General features: G+C 34.3%; 2 protein-coding genes across 2 annotated transcripts in view; both read left to right on the top strand.

The window, feature by feature from the left end:
• The window catches only part of LOC142354601 (ubiquitin carboxyl-terminal hydrolase MINDY-3-like), a 245,816-nt gene that overhangs the window by 12,991 nt on the left and 204,831 nt on the right, over positions 1 to 27,994 (top strand). The gene's annotated exons all lie outside the window — the stretch shown is intronic.
• LOC142354136 (uncharacterized) lies at positions 4 to 27,994 on the top strand. Its single transcript, XM_075406403.1, has 11 exons — positions 4 to 120; positions 2,265 to 2,461; positions 7,970 to 8,217; positions 10,429 to 10,586; positions 13,430 to 13,713; positions 18,164 to 18,355; positions 19,488 to 19,773; positions 20,307 to 20,518; positions 23,564 to 23,691; positions 26,752 to 26,844; positions 27,896 to 27,994. The coding sequence occupies exons 1-11, from the start codon at positions 29 to 31 to the stop codon at positions 27,992 to 27,994; spliced, it is 1,989 nt and encodes a 662-aa protein (XP_075262518.1). The 5' UTR covers positions 4 to 28.

Raw genomic sequence — 27,994 nt, 5'->3', positions numbered from 1 at the left:
ACGGTTTCATTCTTACATTGTTACTAAAATGGTTAAATTGGAAATATTTGCTGTCTTATTTATCCAAATGGTTGTACAAGTCACCTGTAACGTCGAGCATATTTCAGACTTCGCTCAAAAGTGAGCATTGTTGTTCCGACCAACTTAAGTGGGGGAGGAACTATATACTCAAATGGTTTTTGTGTTCACTTAATTCTTGCCGATCAATATATTCATCCAAGACGGTCGTGAGTGATGTCATTAGAAAACTCGTCCTGCGTAGAATAAATAGTAAAATGATTTTTTGAATTTGTTTTCTCGTTATTTTTCGGCAAGTTTTTTGAACATTTGACTGATTTTTGATGTTTTTGTTCACATTTTCCGTACTTCTACTCAATTTATTTGCTAATTTTGCTGATAAAATTATTAAAATTGTTAAAAATTGTGTTGCAGATTTTATCTTTCAAACCAAAAGACTGTTTTGAACTGTTTGATTCAACTTCTTGCCTAAAAATGTTGGAAATTTTTTTTTTAAATTCAGACTTTTTCATCGAAAATAGCTGGAAATAAGCTTCTTTAGTCCACTTTATTCAAAGTTGCTCAATAAACAAACCTTATTACCGCTGACGGAGTCTTTGTTAACTACTAAGAGGGCTACCTTTACTTGAGTCTCTCTAGAAAGGGTTTTTGAAAAGAAAAAATAGCCGATTTCTGGCAAATTTAACTCGAAAGTTATCCAAAATATAACTTTTTTAAAATAAATTGACAGTTTGTCAAAATACCATTAATTAAAACATTCGAAACATTCACAAATTTCCAGTGGACAAACAGCAATAGCAATGCTATATTTGATCTAATCGTTTTGTTTTCTTAGAGTAAAATACTAGTTCGGATTGTAATCAATCGCATGTTTTTTAATGTTTTCAAACTTCATGTTTTAATGGCTTCGACACCGTCTTCTAGCAGATTTTAATATAAATTTTTAAAATATTTTTGTTACTCTTTGTCATTTTCTGTGTAGTGGTATGAGAAACATCCGGATATTTGTAGGTCTTAGTGGCTTCTTATGGATGAAAAACAGAACTTCTTTACTGATTTAATTTGATAGCTCAAGTTTTCCATGTTGTTGAAGTACTATGTTTTCAAAGAGTTTGATGTGTAATTTATCTTTTCAAACTGCTGTTCGTTTTAACTGTCAGTTACTTAGTCTCATTATTAACAGGCTGTGTATCACATTATGCAAAATGGCACAATTAAACTCATAATGTTTTTGTTGGATTGCTTATTGTTTTTGCGTCTTCGACACCGGTTTTTTGCAAAATTTATATGACTTTTTTTCTTCTCGTTTGTATTTGTCGCTGGTATTTTGTAAAAATGAGACATATTTTGGATAATAACTAGCTCCAATTTTTCTTATGGAGGCGAGATTGAACATAAAACTTTCAAAAATTTCAGTTGATGTCTACAGTTTTTTAGTATTTGAAATTATTTGTTTTAATTTTTATATGAACTTAACGTATTTTTCACATTGCAGTTTTTGTTTTTCTTTGTCTACTTGTTACCAAGTCTCATTAAATATGACCCTGGTGAAATGCAATATAAATTGTTTAGCTTTGTTTTTTTTGACGCTATAAGAAAAATAGCCATGGAATTTTGGATGTAAATGTTTGTTGTTAATTGACTTTGTTCTTTTTTCTCTTGTATCGTAGTGTTTATAATGACAGGTGTCATCGGCCCTCTAATGCGGCATTTTTCAATGTAATAGGTAAATCGAGGTGGAAGCAGGTATCGTATACACCATTTTAAACAATGTTTGAGTTATTGAAAGTTTTCTAAGGAAGATATCTTGGAAGATCTTTCCTCATTTGGGAGACAATTAAACGAAAATGTAGATGAGTGGGTTCGGAACATTTTGTGCAATCTCACATTACCGATTCTCCTTGTTTTTCCAATATTAAATTCTTCGATAAATTTTATTTTTCGTAGTTACATTATCTACAAAGTTTTTCAGCTAGTAATTATGGCGTATTGTAAGCATATTTCCTCAAGTTAATTTCAAAATAACCGGGTGCGTCTCATTATAGCTCCCAAAAATACAGCTCTCATTATGGTATATACGGTAATAAGAGGCCTATAGAGTTCAGCATGTCAAAAAATTTCTAACGTTTCGAAACTTCTGAATAATTAGAGACACGAAATTTTTTATCGCTGTAATTAAAACCTAAGTTTCTATAAAATCTCGATCTTGGGGCACGTAAAAAATTGGGGTTTGATTTTGTTTTCAGCTACGAAGGATATATATTTGACAGTCGCCCTTTTTCCGAGACGAAGATCAAAGCAATCTACGGAGTTGGCGCAATGCAACTGTGTGAAATTGGATGCAATGAGGAAAAGGCGTGCAGGTCTTTCAACTACAGTCCCTACTACCATATTTGTGAACTGCTGGCAACCGATATTGCCCTGCAGAAAAGTTCATCATATGGTAGGCATTTCGTCTTTCGAGGGAACTTGACGTGTCAAAAATATAACCCTCCATTGGAAATAAACTTGATACATCTTGACAAAACAAGCAAGATCTTTGATGTTTTGACAGAACTTGGGATAAGTTAGCAAGATCTTATTCTGCAACCATTTCCTGATAAACTATCTAATCTCCTGGCACACATGCAACTATCTCATTTTGCTATACTCCCTTTCGGTAATTGTTCCGACCCCACTTGTGGGGGGAGGAACTATATACTCAAATGGGTTTTTTCTTGTTCAATCAATTTTGGCCAATCGATATATTCATCGTAGAGAAATGTTAGTGGTATCATTAAAAAGCTCGTCCAGCGTAGAATTCGGAATTAAAGATTTTTTTTAATTTCGAAATTTTCGAGGAGTTATCGAGGTTGAAAGTTTTGTGTGAACACGAGATATTTGCATGATTTTGTTCACTTTTAGTGTAACTTTAGTGTAAATCTAGATCTTTTCTATTTAAAAAAATTAATTCAAAATTATATTTCAAGCTACAAAAAGCAACATTTTTGTGTTACTAATAAACGAAAGACGATAAAAAGGCTAGTTCTGGTCTGATAACAAAACTTACTATAAAAAAATTCGAATTCATTTCAAGTGCTGTTATTTTTTGAAAACTTTTCCTATCTTTTTTATTTTTAGTCACTGTGAGACTAGTCACGTTTCATATCGAGCTTCAGTTAATGACAAAAGTCCTTTACAGTCAATTGATTCCCAACGATAAAAATAATTCGTTTTCAAGGAATCGCTCATGTTTTTTCTGCTTCGACTCTGAGTTTTCGTCATTTTAATTAAAATTTTGACTTTCATTTTTAGGTTTTAAAAAATTTTTGGTGTCCTATGGCATAGACTCATTGATTAAAAGTTCAATTGGTTTCGTAATGAGCATTAAGTGAACCTATCTAGTGCTTTAAATGGACAACTAATGGCTGTTAAGACATTGAAAAACAGTTTTCGGAATTTTTTTTCAACATTATCCAATCATAAACTTATCTTCGTGGTTTGTAAGTCAGTCTCAATAATTACAGTACCACCTTTCCTCCTAAGGCAACCAAAATTATTCTGGTTAGCAGTATTATCACATTATTTTAATATTGATAGCTCCAACTTGCTTAGAAAAAATGTTCTTGGACCATAGATAAAGTTTTTAGTGAAAAAAGTATGGTTCAATTGGCTTCGACACTTTCGTCTCTCACTTTTCTACTGATTTTTTTGGTTTTGGCCTAAATATTTTGTTGTTTTCATTGTCATGCGACTCATTGTGATCTCTTATTGATAAGGTATGCTTGACAAACATGTTTGTCTTCCTATCGAGGCGTAACTGAGCGTATTTATTGACATCCGTTGAAAGTTATTGAATTTAATGGCTGTCAAGACTTTTAAAAATATTTTTTCCAAATTTTTTTTAACGTTAATCAATCGTAATTTTTTTTTCGGGAACTGTAAGTCAGTCTCAGTGATTTCAGGTCTCTTTTCTTTTCTACTTCTTCCAAAATTTGTCTAGTTAGTGGTTTTATCTTCTAACCATTGGTTTTAAGGCTTCCAAGCACGAGTTTTCTTATTTTTTTAAAATTTTTGTATAATGTTTTGTTTAATCCTGGTTTCTGTTGAAATCTTATCACTTTATCTTAATACTGATGGCTCTTGTTGGTTTAGAGACAACGGTAAGTGGATCATAGATAATGTTTTCAGAGAAAAGCTTATGGTTTAAATGGCCCCGACACTTTCTTCTCGCATTTTTCTATTGAATTTTTGGATTTTGGCTGTATTTGCTGTTTTTTTCCTAGTCGGTAATTTGTTGTAATGCCTTATTGATAAATTTGGATGAGAAATAGTCTAGCCTCATCGAGAATTATTCTAGCGTATTCATTGGCTTCCATTGAAATCTATTGATTTTAATTATGTTGACACTACGGGTTTTCTCAAAAATTTCCTGGTTTTAATGTATTTGTTCGTATGTGTTGATTTTTTGAAGTCATACTGTTAAAACAGAAAAATCTAATTGCTGTTAAAGAATTAATTGAAATTGAAAAATTCAGTTTTTAATGGCTTTTCACTCGACTTTTCTCGCTCAATTTTTTTAAATGACTGTTTTTGCCTGTTTTTATTCTTTATGTAGCCGTAAAGTGCTGCCCTATCCCTTAAGCTTGTAAATAAATACTGAAAGAACTGTGTTACTCAAAGCAGTCAGTTTATAGCGAATAGTCATAAAATTATTGAGTTTATACTTTTTCTAAATGTTTCCAACTTTTTTAGCTTTGTTGTTCTTTTCGTCAACTTGTAATTTTTTTGTTCTCATCATCGAGAGGTCCCTTACAATTCCTTGTATTTCAAAAATTAACACATTGACTGATATCATGACATAATTGATGTTTTATTTTTTGGACAATATGCGTTTTTATAAAAAGTTTTGTGAGTAGTGTATTTGTTTCTTTTTCTCTTCCTTTAGCACAATCGCGTAATAACAGATCCCAATGATTTTCAAATGTGGCTCAAATGAATTTATCTTTTTCAGTGTATTTTTAACTGAATTAGTATAAATAAAAACTGAAATAAAAATACATATTATTCAGATAATAGCTAATGATTTTAATGGCTTCAATATTTTGTGTTTTCGCAAATTGTTTGCAATTTTTTGACATTTTCTGTATCTTTAGTACGTTTCCTTGGCTTAGACTAACCAAAGAGAGTTCCAAATGCTTTCATATTGACCCTTACTAAATTTACCCAGAATTATTTGTTATAAGCTAATGATTTTGAAGACTTTTGAAATTATTTGGTTTAAAAATGTTGACCGATTTTTGAATTTTGTCTAATTATTTCTTCTCTTTGACGACTTCTTACCTAGTCTCATTATGGAAAGTCTTCATCTGCTGTAAAGTTAGGAAATAGTAACTTTGTGCAGTTATGATTTTATCTGATTGCATTTTGACGTTGTTACTAGGAGCTTTTAAGTTTAGATATTGAGTTTTGCCTTGAAATGTTTGTTTTTGCTTATTTTGTTGTTTGTTTTTTTCTCGTAGTCTTTTTAAGGGCAGAACTAGTGAGTCTTGTAATTGGGCATGGCATTATGTAATTCAATGGATATTTAGGTTTTGTAACGATTTTTTGATTTCAAGCATCTGTTTTTGTTATTTCTTCATTTGGTTGACATTTAAGTCAAATATTTAGATGAGCTCGGGTCGGAACATCATGTGCGAACGCACATTAATGAGCTTCCTTGTTTTATTTTTATGTTCACCTCTTGGTTAATTTCTCCCAAATAAAACAAAATGACTTGACGTTTAATATATTTTGAGCAAACACACTGATCGAGTCATAAAAAACTATCCAAACTTCAATAGCTTACTTGTTGTTTTCAAGAAATGATAAAAAAAAGCAGTTTTTGCATGCACGAAACCAATTTTAAAGATTGATTTTGAACAGCTGTGAAATGGTGCTCAAACAGTCAATTGTGCGCTAATCGAATATCTAATTCAAACTATTTGATGTTAATGTAAACGGGGCGAAGGGTATTAACTCTCTTTAGAAGTTTCGACAATCATTTCCGGTTGTGATTATTTTGGTTGTAATAGATTCATATCAAATTGCACCGGCCGCTGAGGAACGGCCAAATTAGCTAGTAGTTTACCCAAAAATTGTTTGTTTTTAGGAACGCTACTTTACCCGCTTGGTTAGCGGGTAATTATCATGAACTCTGGTTCGTAGATGTATTTGCTTAAGTTTCGGCTAAAAGGCGTGTCGGTTAATTCGTATGCCGGCCAATTGACTGGCCACGAATGCAAACATATTAAAAACGAACTTGATATTTTTATTATTAATTGCGGAAAAGAGAAACTGTCTAGAAAAGAAAAATAAAACAGAGTTGAAATTTTTAAGCATTTGCTTTCTATCGTCCCAGATTGACTGTTGTTGTAATAAATTTGTCAGTTAATTTCAGGTGAGTTAAAATTAACACGGTGACGTTGTCGTTTCTTCAAATCAAGAATTGAAAATTGTTTCAAAATTCGCAGTTGCTGTTATATGCATGGCCATTGTCCGTCTGACCTCTATAGAAGCAACAGGGAAGACAGGTTGAAGACAGATGAAGATTGTAAGCCCGGGAAGTCTTGCAACCCCAGGAAGATTTGCGTAAGACGTCGAGGAGCTGCAGTCAAGCGACAGTTCGGATGCATGGAAGACTCCGATTGTGATGAGGGATCATTTTGCAGCGATTTGAAAATTTGCGTAATTGGGGGAAGAAAGTAGAGAAGCATCCCCTTACAAAAACTTTGAACTAAAATTTGAGTAACTAAGTGTATACAGTTAAATTCCTGATTATTCTGAAGGCATTTAAACTTTAACCTTTCGGTTATATTATTAATTTACATGTTTGGAAAGAAAAAAAAATATATATTTATCAGTGCTTAAGTACAATTGTCTCAAAACAAATAAACCAGAGTAGAATTTTATGCATACCTACAGACCTTCTCAGTTTCTTTGGCGACTGAGAGACGCGGATTGCTTTCTATTGATGTTAACTCATCAATGGACTCATCAGTATTGAATTCTCTCAATTGGAAACTCACAAAACATGCAAAATTTACAGATATACTCCATCTTCCTCTCAAAACTTGGTTGGCATATAAAATTTACCACCCCCCCAAGTTCCACGTGCTTTAATTTTTTCAAAGTAATATTACAAACAATTTGTAAGTAGGAAACACTGCGGGACCACCCTGGTCGAGGTTTTGCCGAAAAAAAAGTTGCGGTGAAATTTCTGTCAGCAGCAATATTGTCAGCCGCTAAAGGCCCATATCTTTTAGCGATGAATGCGGTGAAAGCGATAAATTTTTGTAAGATATGCGGTTTTTAGTGGTGAATTTTTGTAAGATTTGTTTGCGGTTTTTAGCGGTGAATCTTTTTTCTTAATGTTTTTCTAACGGAGTTCTTGCAAAAAAGAAACTCCTATGTACACAGGTTTGAACATCTAACCTCAGTCATATCAACCACTTCTTCTCTTCATCCAGTTCGCGACTTGTCACTTACTTCTTAAATATCTCTAATGAATTTGTATCAAATTAACTCCTCTTTCTGGAAAACATATGCCTTGAAGTTTTGCATGCGCTTTTTAGCGGTAAATGGTTGAAGAATTGGCGATTTTTAGCCGTGAATTTTTTTTTATTTTCGCCGCTTAAGCGGTGAAAAACATTCTTGGCTGCCATTAGGAAGCGGTGAAAATCAACAACTCACCACTTAAAACCGCAAATGCTACAAAGAAAATTTTTCCGCAAAAAAAATTTTACAGTAATTTACACCGGTGAATTAACGTAAGATATTAAGGTATATAGACGTACGGAAATTTTTAGCGGTGAACATTTTTTTCGCCGCTTTCAACGCATTCAGCGCTAGAAACCGGAATTTCTAAACTAAGTCATAGTTGTAGTCATAGTGATACCTCAACCCCGGGAAATAAAAAAGATCCGTTTTTCAGCGCTAGTTGCTTCCAAAGCTCCTTCCATGGTTGGCTGGATCCACCGGTACACTACTGATGATAAAACTCGAGGTTGTGAAATGTCCTTGGGATTATTCCACTCCAGCCCTGATGACTCTTCATCCACAGATCTGGATGATGAATGCACAGAGGTGACAATTGACAGGGTTACTGGATTGCTGAGGTGGAAGTATCCTGGGGAAGATTGGTACGGGGTTCAAACCAGTCCTTGGAGTGATTTCCCAATGGTAAACTAAAACTCAAGTTTAGATAATTGATTGCGTTGATGGTCTTGGGTTGCGGACCCATAGGCCAACCTGACTTTATGTTATTCGGTATAGCTGATTCAAGTAAACTTAGTGAAATAGTTCAGAACTAATTAACCTGTGATCAGACTTAAACGCTCTTTGAAATACTTCTCTGCTCATCGTGCTCTCAGAATTACCTATTATCACACCATCTGAAGCAAAAAGCATTTTGAAAAAGCGTTTGGGCGACTTCAGTGCTCATTTCAGTCCGACTATTGTTCAGATAATTTTGTCATTAGTGTAGTGGTCATCGGCAGCCCAAAAGAGCACACCTCTTTTTTTTACTTTGGAGAAGCAGCAGCAGCGAAAGCTGACTAATTGAATCCGTGCTATTTATGGTACTTAGTACTAACTGTACATTGAACATCACACCTCTATTGGCTTCTAAAGCAAATTGGGAATGAGTTTAACCATCAGTAGTGTAACTGGTATTTCACAATATCATATGTTTGCAATTTTTTGCTCAACAATACGTGGCCAAAGTCAGATTTTTCGAGTGATTTTTTTCAATTTTGTTACTCTTTTCCTCGACCAATTTTTAAGATAAGGGTTTTAAACGACGTTTTATTGAAAAACGCGACTTTTTATTGACTTCCCGGTGAAACTCGTTCGCTGATTTTGAGCGCATGACATATTTTTTAATACTGTCCTTAGAAGTGAGGTTTATATTGAATGTGCGTTTCGTTTTTTCTTGTTTGACTTAACTTACTCTTGACAACCATCTTAGAGGCCATAAACGGTTCTTCGAGACCATAAACCCTACCATTATTGGTTCTCGAAAACCATGTATAAGAGCATAAAGGGTTTTTGGATACCATATGTCTGATCATAATTGGTCCTTGGAAACCATAAGTAAGACCATAAACGAAGTTAAACGTTCCATATGTTTGCCGCTCGTTTCCTATCAATCTTGTTTGGAATCTTGCAACCAAAAATAAAATCATTTATGGTTCTGAGAAACCATAACAAGAACATACAAAAACTTTTTGGATGGAATCGTTTATAGTCATACGTATGGTTTCCAAGAACAATATGTTATTTTATGGTTTCGAAGAAGGGACAACCCGGGTAGTTTCAAATCTACAAAAAGCTTTGATGATTTTTTATTGCATCCATTTTTAAGCAATTTTTTATTGGCCGAAAAATCTGTTTCTGCCTAGCTCTCAACACCCTTTTGAAGCTCCTCCCACAAAATTCCATCACAAAACTAAAACCACATCGTACTGAGTATATACACTCAGCATGGTAGCTGTTTCGCACACACATTTTCTATGACCAGGAAAATAAGAGAGTGCGGAAAACGTTGACACGCTCAACCTCTGATATTCGAGTCTGTAGTTTCCGTCTTTTAAGTTTTTGTAAAATGGTGACAAACTTATTAATTATAATCTTTAAATTCGTCCCTCTTTTCCACACTTTTAATGTCTGCTTTTGATGTAAAACAAAATTTTGGTGTACACCCGTGTGCGAAAATTAGCAAGGACATAGCAATCAATGTTTGCTTTGTCCTTGCTATCACCATATGTGGTTTTCAAAACGTAATGTCCGTTTTTCTTCCCTTTTGCAATAATTTGGGCCAATCATTCCTCCCAGTCCATAAACAGACCCCGGCAATTAAAGCTAAAAACATTACGATTGGAAACAATTTATCTTTGCACACTGATTAAGTGGTCGGATGTTTCGTGCCAAATTTAAGCTTTAATTACAGAGACCTCTATCCAGAACTTTGACAAGGCTTCAAAGCGAAAATTCAATATTTAAGTGCATAATTTTTAATTGGATGTCACGATACAGATGGAAAAAAATGAAATAAAACTGTACCTTGATCTATAGATTTGTTCGATTGAAGTTATTGTTGGCTAGAGTCAAATGCTTCCTCTCCCACTTTTATTTTGTCGGTCATGTTTCTTCTTCACTACTATTCTACCCCCCCCCCCCCCCCAGGCTCAGTGGTTTTTTTCGGACAGATTTGGAAACATGAACCAGACTCAGCTATCTGAACCTTGGCAGCACGTGACTGGAATTTATCCGACCGATCAATGCATTTTTTGGACAGTTTTGAATATGAGCTATTCAACTCGGATTTTCAAATCACCCTCAAAATTTTCCCAACATTTGTTTGTTCACTTTACTTAGTTTATTTTTGTTCAGACTCATCAACAAGTGTCAGTGGTATCTGAGACAGACTGGAGTGTAGTGTATAGTTCCTACTCTCAACTCAGCCCAAATGACAGACAGCTGGTGATAAAAAACAGCCCTGAAGTCACTGCTGCAATGAAACCAGGGGATACATACAGACTCTCTGTGACGTAAGAGGTTCCAAAACTTAACAACCTTTCAAATCGATACCCGCGGGGAGGTGGTGAAATCATGAACCGAATGTTAAGGTATAAGTCTTGAAAAAGTCTAAAGCACATCATAAAAATGGAGACTTGAAGCAGGTTTGCTCCATTTTGACAGACAACCAAATTAAGATTTAAATGTAATGTGTTTTTATTTTCCTTATTACTGTTAAGCACCGCCTTCTTTGAAATTTATGGTAGCTTATTTGGTTTCTATCGTATGTATAGTAGCATAGTGGTTGTTAGCTTGTTGTTACAGCTCGAATTGAGCCCAGAGACACAAACTGTCAATCGCAAGACATTATGTTTAACACTATAGGTAAACTAACGTGACGTCCACATATTTACTGGTCACTACTCTAATTGATAAATCGTCAAACTTAAGAAAGCCCTCGGTATGTTGGGTTCTTAAACGTAGGGAATCGTCGGTATGTTCGGATTCTTAGACTCTTCAAGTTCGGTTTTACACGCCAGATTAACGTCGGTATGTACTGTTTCCCAATGAAAACCATGAAAAAATGACTTATGCTCTTGGTTTCATATGATCATATCAAGGCTAATTGACCTGAGTCCTTAGGGATGGTCAATAAGTCATATAGATTCTTAACTAAGAAAACAGACAAAAAATTATATTCATTCGACTAGTTTTATAAATGGACAAAGGAAGAAAGTCAATTTATTTTCAAATTTATTCGAAGATATTTTCTCTGGGAGGTACGTTTGAAACTACGGTTTTTAGAACTTACGATTTTTAGAAATTTTTTGGAAAAGATCAACGATTGCCTATGGTTAAAATTAAGCAAATAGAATAAACAAAACACAGTTGTTATGTTTGCAACTTAATTAAAAGGCGGTTTTCATCTCGGAAAACCGAATGTAACAACTCTTTCTTTTGTCGTTTTAGTCAGTCTTCTGAACCAGGGTGGCACAATGAAATAAAAAGGCGCCTATGAAGTTTCAGCCACATGCGAGCTCATTTTTTGCTTTAACTACAATCTGAAACAGAATTTTAGCGAATAATAACAAATCGTACGTATTTACACGACCAAAGAGGAAAGTGTGCTCGCGTGAGTAATTAATTTCCGGATTAATTATTTCGGATATTTTCAGTTTTCTGGGTATAAATAGAAATCTTTGAAATTTCATTATTAGATGCAATTTGATTACCAAAATGCGCTGAGCACTTCAAAACCAAAAATAAAATGGTTTTTAGAATTGTTGCAGTTCTGCATACAACTTATATGATTTCTTTTTTCTCACACTATGATCATATTTGATTTCTTTGGTTTCATACTAGGGTCATATATGAGTTCTTTGGTTTCATAAAAGGATCATATATGATTTCTTTGATCTCATACAAAGATCATACACTTTTTTACGCGTGTATTCTTGCTTTTTATGAATAGTTCATCTATTATTTCTTGGATTTCATGCTAGGGTCATATATGAAAACTTGGATTTCATAAAAGGGTCATATATGAGTTCTTCGGTTTCATACCAGGATTGTACTAAGAAATCGAGTATTTTTAGTATAAAATCATATATGATCCTTGTATGAAATCAAAAAAAACTTCAACCCGGGTTATTCCGTTCAAAAATCAGGAAAATGCGGACAAAACTGATCTAAATCAGAGAAAATTTAATTTCTCTAAGTTTTCTTTGGCTTAAATTCGAACTGTTTGCCAAGTGTGAATGAATGTTGCAATGCTAGTTTGGTGATGCGCTTGGATGTTTGCTCATTCACCAAAAAAATAATTTAAACTCTAAATAATTTTCGCGTCAAGTGGTTCTATGGAAAGAATCTTGTTCGACCCGCCAAAAAATCATGAGCAACCCCAATGTGCTATCAATCGACCGTGCTCGACTATAAGTTGCTTTGATGAGACCATGCTTGAATCAGGTTTTCTATGAAGAGACTGTTTCTTGTCCCATGAAAATACCGTGCTTCACCCCAATTTGCTATGAAAAAATCTTACCTGGAACTAGGTGTTGAACCGTGTAATTAATGTCAGTGTTGCCTCATTACTAAAGTTTAGATATTTTTTTGAAAGTCCAGGTATAGACTAGGGTTATGCCAAGCTAACCTAGGCTGCGCTTGCAAATAGACCCCAATTGTACAATGCTTGCAACAAACCACCGTCACAGAAATTTTCTGCTCCTTGGTCTGATCAGAAAATGAAGTCTAAAAAATGTTAATAATAAAAGGCAAAGAAAAAATAAAATATGAACTGGAATATAAACTAATAAGATATATGCAAAGCGTCAATGTCTGTAATAGTTAAAAAAAAATTTGCCAGCGCTATAGGCAAAGTAGAAGACATGTCCCTCTATGTGGCAAAGTCTGGTAACCGTCCCTGACCTTTGGCACTGCGCCTCAGCCATGTTAAAATTTTATTCGAGAGTGTCCGCCAAAGTTTCATTACGTCACCAATCCTACAAATTCAGCGGAGTCCGCTTTTCCGGAAACGACTAAAATTTTGTCACACCTTCTCGCGTGGGAGAAAAATTGTTAAATCGTCGACAACAGTGCAAGAAAATTGCACACGGTCTTTATAAAATTCCGTCTCTGATCTCGTAAAAGTCACGTTTTTCTATCTTAAATTTCTGCAATTTGTGAGCAGATGTATCGTCATCACTGCACTTTAACCTTTAATTTAATACATAACATAACCTTTAATCACCCATCCCTCATCTTTGGTTGTGTTACTGCACCTCATGCTTGTTATAATTGTATTCAAAATTATCCCCCACAACTTTTGTAAGAACGGATTTCGTAGGGCGGCATTGTTGAAAATCTTCAAATCTTTCAGTCCTTTGTATCACTCCAACTATGTGCAACTACAATACCCCCTCTACGTCACAGAGGGAATTGCACCCCTCCCTTTGCAACATCTATCTCTGGACTACACAGCTAGTGGAGAAGTGACAGCTTACTGGAATGAAACAATGCTGGCCAATCAAAGTGTGGTTAGAATCAATGTTTGGGCCAGTAGCGATTATGCTTCCTGCAGGGTGACCGTTATTTGCTTTGACGATATCGAGCCGGAGGAAAAGAGTGGAAGTGTCAGCATTTCTGGGCTGATCGACAACGAAGGTGTTTATCACAAACCTTATTGATTCCCCAATGTTAACAAAAAGGATCACGTGATTCCGTACGTCGCGCAAATTTTCCCGTACTCGCAAATATTTAAACGTGCAGTTCATGCAATTTATCACTGCACTGGGCAAGCTCTGGCAAAAGCGATAAAAGTACCACAAAATTTTTTGTTTGAGCAAGATTCTGCAAAACCTAAATTGTTTTTTGACCTCCATTTTGAAACGGTTGATGAAAATTAGATGCGAATTTTAAGGGGAATAAAAAAAGACAGAGTAACCTTGAATTTAGGATTTATTACTTGCGCTGAATTCTTTTCTAATTTTTTGTAAGAGTGGTGATAAATTGTGGTTATAATATAATGCAATCCTACTCTCATAAAGTATACGGAATTTTTGTCGAATTGAATTTCTTCATCAGCTCATGCGGATATTGTATTTTCGATTCTTGTGGACTTTGAAACTCTGTTTCAATATGTCTTTGAATAGGTTAATCTAGAAAACAACAGAAAAGAACATCCCTCACTTGCCATATCTTCTCTGTCCCGGAACAATAAAAACAAATAAAAAACAATTGACATAATTTTCTGGATGCCTTATGCATTCCTTCTCAATCATACAGCAATAGATCGCTATTACTGCACGATTGAATTGCTCTTATTTGGAAAAGCTTTTTTGGGTGCCATATTGATAGGGAACTGACACACCAAAATCAACTAAATAAGGTTATCAGTAAAATGGCTTCAGCAATCAGATCATTATATTGGGTTCGTTATCAGGTACCGCTAAAAACAAGAATAAATCTTCTTAAATCACCTGATTTGTCTCATTTAGATTTTAGTGCAATTTTTTTTTCAAAATTTACCATCTTACCTTATTGATAGAATTAACAAACAGATAAACTGGGGCATAAAAGTTTGCTTTAAAACCAAATACGATACTGCCAGAGATCTACTTCTGGAGACTTAAATTCTTCCAGCAGAGCTCTAAATAATACGGGCGTCATTAAATAGGTTTTTCAATATTCTCCAACAAACAAGAAATTGCTCTAATAAACATTTCAGATTTTTAGAAAACGTGCCAATTATTGCAAACAAACGAAATTTTGCAAAATGGCATTAGTTAAAACGGCAGGTTGGGAAATTGACATCGGGTATAATGTTATTGAATACCCAAAATGGAATTGGGTAAATAGTCCTTAGATCGATTCTCACAATGCTTATTGAGGCTCTAAAAACGTTGTCCGATGAAAATAAATAAAATTTTTTGTAGATAAGAGCTTTTCACAACACTAATAGGCCTAACGTTTTTTCTGGTTAAAGAGCCGCTATTCAGAGACAGTTATTATTATTCTTATCAAAAACAAATTAAAACTTGAAATCTTTTTTAAACTGATCTAACATTTATTTAGAACACAATGCTACAAATTTTTTAATGCAAAATTTTACCTTCATCGGTTTTTTCTGAACCATTTCGTTTCTAAAAAGATTTTTTTATGAACCAATGCTAACGCTCATAGACTGAGTCCATATTTGGGACGTTTTTTGATTTTTAACACTTTATCTTTGATTTCATTGAAAACCAAAAGATCGTCAAAGTTTCTCTCAAACTTTCGGAAAAGCTCACCAAATATTTCAGTGATAGATTTTTTCATTTCATTGGAAACATAAAAAGAAAGGATACTTTTATGCAAAAAAGGAAAGTAAGAGATATGAAGTGATAAACGCAGACACTAAGTTACAAAAATGACACAAGAAAGGGGTTCTTCTGTCTGCTCCAGTGATGATGCCTAACGATTGAAAATGTACTTTCAACTCTCTTCAATTGACAAAATGACACTGTTTTTAGTATCACTCTGGTTTTTCTGATTTGTTTTTTTTACTCCTGACTCTTTTCTCTCTTTGAATTAACGGTATCCTAAAGCAGTGTCAAGATTATTGAGAAAAAATGTACCCAAATGATTTATGAGGGTCATATAAATTAAAACAGAGTGATATGATCATTCCAAGAACCATTCGAACCTAAATGGGTTGTAACCAAAGACAGAGGTGATTGACTGAAGCAACAACAATTTTTTTTAAAAATAGTAATTTTATTTGCTCCAAAAAATACAAATCTTCATAGGTTGAATAGCTTTATTATTTGCTGATCTGAACTGATATGTGGGCAAAATGGGGTATGCTGGAATCGCTATATAGTCTGCTTTAACATAACTTAAAAAAGTATGAGAGAATTTGGAGTTCAGCGGAAAATCAGATTCTTTCTCAGCCTAAGAATGAAACATTTTCCATTGCTTTTTTTTTCAAATTTGAGCCTTTTTTGATCTGCAGTGCCAAAAACTATTAGGTAAATTCTGAAACGAATCTTAATCAGTGGTTTCAAAATTAGAACAAAATATCAAAATATCTAAGTCATCTTTTTTCTATAAATTTCAAGATTCAGAGAATTAAATACTAAGCGAAAAAAAACAGTTCAGTTCATCATATGTGCTAACTATTTTCGCATATAAAAATCCTCAAAATCGTCACATTTTGTGAGTGTTAATTGTTGGATGAGTTAGTTTTTTTCCTGATTTTCTGGGTATTAACAGAAATCTTTAAAATTTCCTTAATAGATGCAAACTGAATATCAAATTGCGCTGAATTCTTCAAAACCAAAAACAACATGGTTTTTAGAATTTTATTGTTTTGCCAATTTTTATGAATAAATTTTTGAGAAAGAGAGAAAGAAGTCCAAATAATGCTATCAAGTTGCTTTCTTTTTAGTCGAACTACCGTAAACCGGGAAAAATTGAAAAACTGTCCCTGTATCCAAATAATATTGCATCATTCCTCAATGACATCTTTTTGATTTTTATTTAAGGTGAACTTCAAACGTTGATGAACTTTGAAGAGTTTATAATGTTTCCCTGGAGTATGTTCAACAGAAAAACTAAGGACTTTGTATACAAAATTAAAAAGCAACCAAAAATATCAAATTTGGAAATGTTTAACTTCATAGTTGCCAGGAAAAAAAATTTTTCAGAGCAAATGTGCTTTTAAATTTGTCGTGCTTGCAATGCTACATTTTCATTCAATTGGTTGAACAACGTGATTGAATCAATTTTTGAAATGTTCAGATGGTAAATTTGGTTGATCTGGCATCTGAAAAAAGAGAATTAGAAGCTGCAGACGTGTTTCCAATTTTTTTAACAGAGATAATTTCCCTTTTTCAACTGAGTGCCATTCGAGTGGGAGCCCTAGTGTTAATAAAAAAATTTTCCAATGAAATTTGTTTTATAAGGTTTGAGAAGACATAAATAAAAAAATGCTTATTGAAAAAACGAAAGGATAACTTATACAAAGGGACGTTTTGATTTGCAGCACCGTTTGGATTTGTCATTGGTGCATAAAATTTTTAAATCCAAAAATTGTAATCATAAGTTGGATATCTAATACTTAAATTTCACATATCAATAGATTTTCTAGGATAACTTCAATTGACTGTTTCAATTTAAGCCTCGAAGTATTCCATCATATTGTCTTGCAAAAGGCGTATTTTTCGACGTAATATATTTATTTTTTTTTCTATATTTCCCTTACTATGTCCACTTGAAGGCCATTTTTGGTACATTTATTATGATTTAATTTGTAAAATTAATAGTAGAATACTCTGCTTAATACTATACACGCAGCAAAATCAAGAGTTTATCTGATAAATTTGTGCAAGATTTAAAAATTTTTGAGTCATATTTCAAATAAAAAACTTTTACTGTAAGAGATCGAAAAACTGAATTTTCAACTTATCAGAACTGATGGGGAACTTGATATAAGAACATTGTCTTACCAGGTTGTGCACAGAAACTTCGCCATAGTGTAATAAAAACTGATTTTCAGCGGGTTAATATGGCGGGTTTCAACCCAATTTTGATTTGCCGCGAATTATTTCGATGAGAGCCTTGAAACCTTTCCAAAGAGTACTGAGCTATTCCATATTTTGACTTTACGGAAACTGAGGGTTGACTTATTCATTGTTCATGTCTTCTAAGATTCTTGCAAGAATTCTGTATACGTCATTTCGAATGCTCTCATTATGAGTGTATGTACCGGATACCGGGCTATCGACGGCTGAGCTTTTATCCAGACTTTTTCTCCTAATAGAGCCAAATAGAATCGCACACCATTAAAATTTTGATGAGACGCCTTCTAATATTTGTCGAGCTGAGAATGCCGTGAATCATTACACAATTCAAATATAATATTGTAAAGTCCTGCGAAATCTTTCCACAATTCTTTCCATTTGATGCTATCGCGCACCATTCTTCAGATCTTTCAATATACTAACTTATTTCTTCCAAGATTCGCTTTTCGTATTTAATTTCTGGCAACTACTAATTAGTTTCGGATTATCTGTCAACGACCATTTTGCTGAACTGTACACTGAAGCATATGCAATTTCACTGAGTTTTTCAGAATATGCAATTTCAATGCAGCTGGTTGGGTTCAACTGGTTGGTAAGTGACCCAACGACCTCTATTTTCAAACTGGAGATCAAACTGACGTCATTCAAGGTCACGAACGAACAGAGCAACCCAGAGTCGCTTCAAGTTCAGTTTTCAATACAGGGCAGCCAGCTTTTGGATTTTGGGGAAATATACTTGTTTGGTGAGAAATTTTCATCTCTTCCCACAGTAGATACGAACTGCGACAGGATAAATTGCTAGGTAATGCAAGCAAACATTTTCAAATACTTCTAAATTGAGTTAAAATGTCAAAATTCAATTTTTGAATATGCAGAGAATTGTATACATTTTTCACCGTTGCAAATAGCTTGTTACAAAAAATCACCGCATATTTTTTTCCACAATGCAAAATGAATCTGATTTACAGTCAACAGAAACTTCCGGGCAGTAAGCGACTGGTCAGTGGAAATATTGTCTGACATGCAAGAGAGGAAGTGAAAGCAAGGATTTTTTCTTAAGAATACCTGTGAATGCGTTGAAAATGAAAACTGCACCACTTGAAACTGAAAATCTTCAAAAATTCACTCATTTATCGACAAATATGCAGGCGCTTCGAGGCGAAAAACAATTCTTACAATATTTTTTCGACAAAACCTCAAGTCGGGTGGTTTGTCGTTTAATGTAAAAAGATTACTATGCACCTCCTCTTCTATACGCCAAGTAGGTGCACTGACAAGCCCCATGAAACTATGGGAAAATTGAATTCAAATTATGGGAGAATTTCTACTTTAATTAAAAGTACCAATCATGTAGATATCGGCATGAGATACAAAATTGAGTTGATGGATGAGACATGGATTTTTGTGTGGTGAATAGTTAGCAAAACTGTTAAGTTGAGACAATGCTTTAATCCTTTACTCACCTCAAACTGATTTGAATAGCCTCATGAAAAATTAATATTAGTGCTAAAAGTTACGCCGATTGAGAGGTTAGTCATTAATGATCGTACCTACTGCCCTACGAACCTCGCGTACATGAAAGCAGCTAGGAAGCATTTTGGTATATGCAATTTTGGCAAACATGCTAAGATCACAAAGGATATCTTAGTAAGCATAATAAAACAATAATTAGCGATATTGCAAATTCTCAAAAAAAAACATTTATGTGCCCCTAAGAGCGTAAAGTTTTTTACTTTCTTAGTAGACACGAGTACAGTTTATGCACAACCGTACAAAAATAAATTACGGTAGTTCGCTGTAGGAAAGCAAACAAAAGTTTTTCGGCGTGTGGAAAACGAGAACAGGCTATCTAATGACATAGCTGAATCTTCCTAGATGAAGCACGATTATCCCAAGACGATATTATCCACATAAGAGTCGACCCTGTTGAGAGACTATCGAACCAGGTGACACAAGAAGTGATTCCAGGAGCATTTTACGAAGTGTACCTCTATGTCGATTATGCAGGCACCACACTAACCATGATGGACCCGGAGACCATCGGTATCTACCCTAAGCTACCATCGGTCACTCTGTTCACGTTGTCAGCCGACAGTGTGAACTTAATTTGGACAGACGATCAGAATGATGCGGCGATACAAGGATTGACCTTTTACATATCGTATGTTGTCAAAGTTTTGGGCTCAATCACCCCCCCCCCCCATTCCCACCCCCTCCTGCTGCTCTCTTCTCTGCTTGAAGAAGATATGGGTCAAGGTGTTATGACCAAGAATTTTTTTTGCAATGTAAACGCATTTTTTAAGCAAAGATGGTGATAGTATTTAGTGACGTCACAAAATTTACTGTGAGAAACAGTAAGTTTTCGGCTTCCACACTTCCTCTCATCCACCTTTAAGGGTTAGCGCGAATTCGTAACTATGCGCTAAATGACAAATCACAATTCGCTGCTCAGGTCATAAGCGGGATAAAATATAAAATATTTTGTTAAGAAACTGTTAAAATGTAGAAAAACTGATTCTTTTAGTCAGGGAACTAATTCAACTCAGTTTCATTTGACCCAGTTGACTCTGGACCAACAAAAATTGAAAACAGTTGAGTGATGGAACAATGCTAGATGCTAGAAAAATCTACATCGGTAATCTTTTTTCCAACGATTTTGTGCATCAATAAACAAATTGTTGATTTTTTCTACAGAATAACTCCAGACAACTCACAGCTCTGCTCTCCGGTTCTTTTCTCATCCAAACTGTCCAGCTTACAATATACAATATCAAATCTGGATCAAGAGCAGCTCTACACTTTGTCAATTCATGCTCGCTCCAAGTACGATTTGATCGACCCGCCCCTTGAGAAGATAAGCGAGGTTGAAGAAATGACGTTTTACACCTCGGGAACTTATCTGACTGGTGAGTTTTACTGTAAACAAGAAAAAGCACTTGATGTCATTCTAACTAAATTTTGCTATGCGCAAAACTTCCGACTTGGTTTTTACAGACAATTCCGACCTTCAATGTTAACAATCGCCTATACCAACCGGGTCGAGGTGTCATCGCTAAAAATCGCTAAAAGGTGTAAGATTTGCGGTGAATTTGAATAAAAAGTGTAAGATTTGCGCTCAATGCGATGAATGTGGTGAAAAAACTTTTAAGCGGTGAAAAAAAAATTCACCGCTTAAGCTGTGAACGAAAATGCAGAATGCGGTGGAAAAAAATTTTCAGCGCTACCAGAATGCGGTAAGAAAAGTTAAAATCGCAAAACCGCTAAAACGGCTTATCTCAAATTCACAGTAAATATCGTTGCAGTAAGTGACAGATGGCCCAGTTGAGTAAGAAGTTGCTTACATGCAGTAAGTGAGAGGTTCGAACACGTGTACGGCACTTTCCTTATTCATACGAAATCCGGTGAGTGCCGTGAAAAAAAATTTCACCGCTAAAATCCGAAAATCTTACAGAAAATCACCGCATTCAGCGCTAAAAGATGCGGGCGCTTTGCGGTGAAAAAAAATTTCACCGCTATTCACCGCTAATTGTAGATTTTTTTGACCAAACCTCGACCCGGGCATTAATTGGATATTTTCATTCTATGAGCGGCAACTTCCAGCGAGCAATTGAAGAACAACTAAATTATACTGAACATCAAATTTAAAACCAAGCAATTTAGAGTTGCTAAATACTGAAGATTTTGGACAGCTAAATATTGGAGTATTTGAGAAGTTTATTTATAGATGAAATTTTTCGTCCGTTTAATCAGCTGGACTTATGCAAAGATAACTCGCAGTTACTTTTAGTTTTGTTTTTTTTTCCAATTTTCATTCTCATACTTATTTAAGTTAATTTATGTTGGAAAGCTGAAATAGCAATCGAAGCAATTTTTTTTAAAAAAAAAACTTGAATTCAGGCAACCTAATAAATTTAGGTGACCTCGAAACAAGTTTTATTCATTTTTTCAATATTTAGTTTCTAAATTCTTTCCTTTGGCGATCAATTGACAGAAGCCAAGAAAGAAATAGGTTTTTGTTTATTTAATCTTTTTTGGATTTCAAGGTCCTGCGCCATTATATGTGCCCTCATTATCATCAACATTATGTTTAGTAAGAACTAAAAATTTTTGAAGAATTTTAAGTAACAAAATGAGAACCATGTGAAGCCATTTAAATTTATAATTTGGTAAACCTCTAATAGTGTAATTGAATATCTGGTTTTCTATCTATTAAAAGGCTGCTCGTAGGATACCAGTGTCCAGTATTGAAGCTAGCAGAAAGTACTGAATGCCAAAATGCTCTAAAATATCCCTTTTTACCATAACTTATTTACCCAGAATTTCACCCTCTGAATTGTGCATCCAGTTTTCAATTGCGCGACTAGTTCAGTTAATCATGCCTCGCGTGTCATGGTTATGTTTCAACTGCCCATGGGATTCGATATGTATTTGTCACAAAAAAAATGAGAGGAAATTACTCGAGTAAATATGGTAAATACCTAAAATAGGCTGGAAATACCAACCCTCTTTATTGTTAATCAGATTAGTTATGAACAGATCAAAGGGAATATTTTTTGGCTTTGTGGCTTTCAGTAAAAAGTCAAATAACCCCAATTTGCGTTGACCCGTGCAAGAAGCTACAATATTGACCATGGCAAATAGAGTCATACAATTTTTGAAAAAACTGTGCACGCCAGATTGACAAATTTGCACAGAAATTGAACTTTTCTGATAACCTTTGATTATGACATTAAGGAACAGCAGTGGGTTTGAAAGCCATTTTTTTTTCTCCTGAGAAAAGTCAACTTTCCATGCTCAAAATTGGTTTTATTCGGTTGTTTGAGCTTCTTATTCACACTTGACATATATGAGAACTAAAATTTTATAATATTTGAATTGGGATCAAAAGACCGGCCAATTGAAATTTCAACTTTTGACAAGAAAATAATGCATGAAAAAAATTTTATAAAATAGTATTGAATCCAAGTGAAAATAAATAATTTTATGGCATCATGACAAAATAAAAATAACTAATGACGATATACCAAATTTGACACAATACACAAAAAATACCAATTACTTCATCCTAATGTTGAAATTAGCAGAAATCCTATTGTTGAAACCACCAATGGTGATTCCTAAGTGGCCATTGGGATTCGATAATGAGCTATTACAACGGAAAATGAGGTTAAATTATATTCTTAATTGTGGGAAAACTTGCTTGTAGTACTGAGTGCTAATTTGTAACTGGATTAATGAACAAAAAGATAAAAATTTTAGGGCGAAAAACGTACACAGAAACAAGCAAAACTGGATGACTTTGTCGGGGTTTTCCACGCCATCGTTTTAATAATAGAGATTTAAGTGGGCATGGAAAACAGTGTCCGCAAAGGGAACCTAGTTCCACGATTTCTTATTTTTTTTGAGCTGTCCTCGAACAAAAACTGCTAACAGAATTCCAATTAAGAAGAATTTAATGAAAGCATAATTGAATTTTAATTATACAGAAGCTCTTCATAATACTAATGGCGGATTGAAAATGCAAATAGCCGGTTTGAACGTACTCTTATTATGATAATTAACAAAAATTTAGCTTCTTAACTATGATTTAGATTATTATTAGAATAATCAAGAATTCTAGCTGTGGGCTATTTGAATGCAAAAATACTATGGATAGTGACATTAATCGTGGAAAAATTTGAAGCGGTATTGCCATATTTGTCCAAGATTTGTCGAAAAAGACATAAGTGCGTTTTGCGTCATAATGAAGGGAATAAATAGGGTGTAATGGCATTGGGTATATTGGCACGTATTGGGTATATTGGCGTTGGGTATATTGTTATGCAACCTGTTAGCATATTGCGTACTGAATTTTATAGTTTCCTGTTGCAAGCAATTTGATCTATTTTCGATGCTTCTCCAATATTTGATTTAAAAAGAATTCCGTCCCAATACTTTCATTTCATTTGCAGGTGGAAATCAACAGGAAGAACCCGTGGGATGTCGAAGTGTGCCGGTTGAGTTCACTCTGGTCAATGGAGATGACTCGGTCATTATCACTGATGTCAAAATATACGAATATGACGACACGGAACTAAACGTATGGCATTTCAGTTCCCTTTCTTAATTGCCAAAAAAATGTATTTTTATTGTGTAAATATGGAGGCAAAGCAAGTTTACTCTTCTGCTGAAAAACACTGGCTTAATTCTGGCTTAATTGCATATTAATATATAATTCTTATGATCAGAAGGTAAAATTTTGTCTGCGTCTTTAGTTGTGATTTCACAATTTTCATCCGTTCATCGATGCCTGAGCGGGCTTGTCTTTGTTTCCTTGAGTTAAAGAATGAGCTATTATTTTGAATATACTGAAAATTGAATTTCAATATAGATAATTGTTTTTTGTTCAACCTTCGCTGTATGTTCGAATGATTTCAAAAAAGCACAGAAATTTGCTTGCAGCTAACTAAGTAAGAGTCGGATAATATTTGATATGAAAATACCTCTTACGCTGAATTTAATACATCGTCAATAGTCTCATTACGATGCAGAGGTATACCCAAATTGTCACGGGCAGATATGCCCGATGGCTGTATCTCGTTTTCGTTTTTACTATGTTAATACATTGAAAGTGGAACAATATTGCGGAAAATAGCTACTTTAGCAGAAACCGGCAAAATGGAAGGGAATATCGTATCCCGTGTTCGCAAAAGTGTCCTAATTTTAGCCGCGAAATACAAGTACAAACTTAATAACCTATTTTTCGCGCGAGTTGTATCACGCATCCGCTCCATTTTTGGATAGATTTTTCGCACGCAATGTAGCTCGATATCGCATATAATTCGCAATTAAGCCTAACTTAATTACTACTTATTTAATTAAGCCTAACTTATAACTATTAGTAGTACTTTATTACTACTTTATTACTACTTATAGTACTTTATTACTACTTATAACTACTTATTAGTACTGCTTATTACTACTTATTAAACTCGGCCAGTCCCACATTGACATACAAATCCTTTGATGTGCGAGGGATTTTTCGGAAAAAACTCAGTTTTTGTGGTTGCATGTATTTAGAGCACTTTAAAGCTTTGAAAGCTTTAATAATATCTTTATTGAAGTGCTTATTGCATGCTCAAAATGCGCGCGAATAATAGATACCTAAATTGAGCGGAAACGTGCTACAAGATTTGTTACCTACTTTTCGCACCAAATGTTCTTTTATTTCGCAAAATTGGTGGAACCCCTTTTGCGAAAAGTAAGATACAAAGGATGTCTCCTAATTTCGTTCATTGTAGTCATCTATTTTTCGAGCCAATTTTACTAAGGCGGAAAATTTGGGGTATACCTCTGCATCGTATTGCTTTCGCGATTCAGTGAGCATAACAGATTTTCACGCATTTCATACGATCATTTCACCTAAATCGTATGCTCTTTCTTTTCCAATTACTGTTTGTTGCATTATTGCAATCTAGTCTTCAACTAAAAGGCAATGGTACTGTTTTGACTGCAAATGTTATGACTAAAACTGGAATTTGGCCTCTTGGAGAAAAGAAGAAAGACGAGTCGAGATGACGACAACTGAGCAGCGAATCTAAAAAAAACCGCTTACTCTTTATTCGTTTGCTTTTTCTCACCGGGCGTAAGTCCTTTGTTATTTGTTCGATCATTTTTCCTGCCTTTTTTGGCAACATTGGTTTGCACATCTTTTCAAGTTTTTATTTAGTATCTGTTTTTCAAACTAATTTTGATAATCAGTGGTTTTATTTAAAATTATTATTTCAACCTGCTGCCCGCACAATTTGTTGCTGAATACATCATTTGTTTTCCGCGTTTGATGAAAGTCAAATTTGTGAAAAAGTGCATCAACAACAAAACTAAACTTAACATAAAAAATTGTAATTTACTCTTCAGACTCTAAGGGGCGAAAATATTTTTAGTGAATAAAAGAAACTATTTATTTGGGACTTGTGTAATTTTTCATGAAAACAATTTATTTTTACTTTTACCCATGCATCGTAATTGGCTGCTTTTTCTGTTTAATTCAGATACTTTTTTGTTCCACAGTCGCTGCTTGTTGAATCGGTTTGTGCATAAGCGCAGACACAGCCTTGCAACTGATTAAGTAAAAGTTGGTCAATATATGATATAAAAATATGTCTTAAGATTTCGTTAGTAATCCATGTCTCCTCAGTCAGTGAAGATGCAAAAATTTTACTCACCTCATCCAATCATTTCATTAAAATTTTATGCCTTTTATATTCCAATTACAGTTTGTATTAATATTGAACTCTAATTGGCATCAATCTTATCAAACCAATACACTGGTCCGGATCAGATTTCGACAAAAGCTTTAATCAAGCTTCATTTATTTATTGGATTCTTTGGAACTGTTTCTCATTCGGATAGAATAAAAAATAAGGAAGAACCCTGATGGCTCCTTTTGCAGCCTTAAGTGTTATAGAGCCAGGGCTGCTTATTTCTGCGCAGGAAGTAGGCTTACCTAATTCTCTCTGACTAACCGACTCCAGGAAACTCTCAAGATAAACTTCAATCAAACTTAAGTAACGGTGGTAATAACATACAGCACCGGAGTCAATGGTATACACATAGTGAGCTTATTTACAAGACTGATTGGAATAAAATGTGCATCCGTTATTTAAAAAAGAATAGAGTCTTCTCAGTCGGTGATTGGTGGAATGTAAGGAAAACACATTTTTTTTCTTTTTGTCTGCTGCAATGAAACAGTCAGTGTAAAAAGAAATCTCAAATATTTTGACGAAGTTTTCTTGGTCAAGAAGCTTAATGATATTTGCAGAAACTAAAATTTTGGCACGAATTTTAAGATATTAGGCACTTAATTAAGATCTTATCGAGACAATTTAGTTCAGAAATATCCTACCGGCGCATCCCAAATTTTGACCATGAAAACAAATGCATCAATTTTTGTTTCACGGGTCATTCGCAAGGTCATGAATTTAACTTTTTTACAGTTCGTAATGTCGTTTCCCAACATCTAAATGCGCTTTGCAAACGTTCTAAGAAATTACTCATTGGGATATCCACATTGTTTAAGTCCGTTTTTTTTTTCTAAGTTGTCGAACCAAAGAGATTACTTGAAGGTCCAGTTTGTCGCTCCTGCTTGTTTTATTTTCAGAATATTGGAGCTCTGGTGCAATACAGGAAGGACTCGCCTTTGAAAGGAGCTTTGAAAAATGTGTCAAACAGAGGAGTGAACACATCTTATTGGGTAATTTTACATCTTAGATCTTGTTTATCTTCCTATTTATCCCCTCAATACACGGCAGAGTCAGCACAAAACACCCACCATTTTTAACAATTATCCCTCAATTGGACAGTTTCGACATTTGATATATCTGAAAATTACGGCTAATTTGGCTAACTTGGGGTTGAAAGGGCTGAAGAGTGTCCCGATCTAATGTTCTGATGTCCTCGGGATGATTTGCATGTTAAACAGTTGGCACAAATTTCCCCCAAAAAATATAGCCGAAGAGGTTGCTCGTTACAACATTTTTGAAAACTAAAGAGTATGTTTTGACTTACGAATTAACCTGCAGGTGTTACCCAATTCTTGGTTAAAACTCGTAAGACTAGTAAGACTTGTGTGGAGACTTTGCTAGTACTGAAAAGACGACATACGATAGATTTTGAGTTCGATACGGGAATGAATTTAATTTTTACATTCTATTGAGATACAAAGGTGGAAAATATCTATAAAAGTTAGTAAAATAAGAGAATCAATTGGTACCAGTAGACAACTGCAATGTTCGACGAAAAGTGTTTCAACGAGACCATATCATGGTTTAGAGCAGATTTGTTCTTAATTACGTAAAACTTATTAATTAAGACAGATTACGTCAGGACATACTAATAAGAGACCTATTACGTAAGACCTAGTCGACAAATATCTCTGTTCTTATCAATACCTAGATAATTGTTATTCATAGAAGTTCATACAAATTATTGAAACGGGACAGTTTGGCAGTTTGTTGAAAATAGTACTCGCAAACGTAACAATTAGTTTTCTAAAACTTCATGATTTTGCCAGTTTAATTAATTTTTTGCAGCGAATGATTTTTCGTATGGGTTTTATTGCAAACGAATCTCCCTTTTCTAAATACGGTCGTGAGAGCTAATTTTATTCAGCTGGTTAAGGATGTTTAAAACAAAAACAATCACAAAAGCTTTGGTTTTTATTTCAAACATAAAAGCAATTCATTAAATTTAATAATTTATGCGTCAAAGTAAATAGTTAATATTAATTTTGATACAAATTTTAGGTAGTGGCTAAAACCGAAACTCATGACGTGTTTGGGATCTTCAATCAGTTTTACGCTTATTCGACGCATCACACAAAACATGTCGTGTTAGTATCTTAA

Source organism: Convolutriloba macropyga, chromosome 15 (assembly GCF_964194025.1).
Source record: "Convolutriloba macropyga chromosome 15, txConMacr16.3, whole genome shotgun sequence".
Taxonomy (NCBI): Eukaryota; Metazoa; Xenacoelomorpha; order Acoela; family Convolutidae; genus Convolutriloba; species Convolutriloba macropyga.
The sequence above is the reverse complement of the archived record's forward strand: the minus strand, read 5'-3'. Positions and strand labels throughout refer to the sequence as shown.

What these genes read in the sequence shown, in the direction of transcription:
- LOC142354136 (XM_075406403.1), top strand. Translation starts at nt 29, where the DNA reads ATGGTTAAATTGGAAATATTTGCTGTCTTATTTATCCAAATGGTTGTA. An exon ending in GCAGAAAAGTTCATCATATG is followed by an intron (nt 2,462 to 7,969) that starts GTAGGCATTTCG and finishes TCCGTTTTTCAG; the next exon opens with CGCTAGTTGCTTCCAAAGCT. An exon ending in CTCGGGAACTTATCTGACTG is followed by an intron (nt 20,519 to 23,563) that starts GTGAGTTTTACT and finishes TTTCATTTGCAG; the next exon opens with GTGGAAATCAACAGGAAGAA.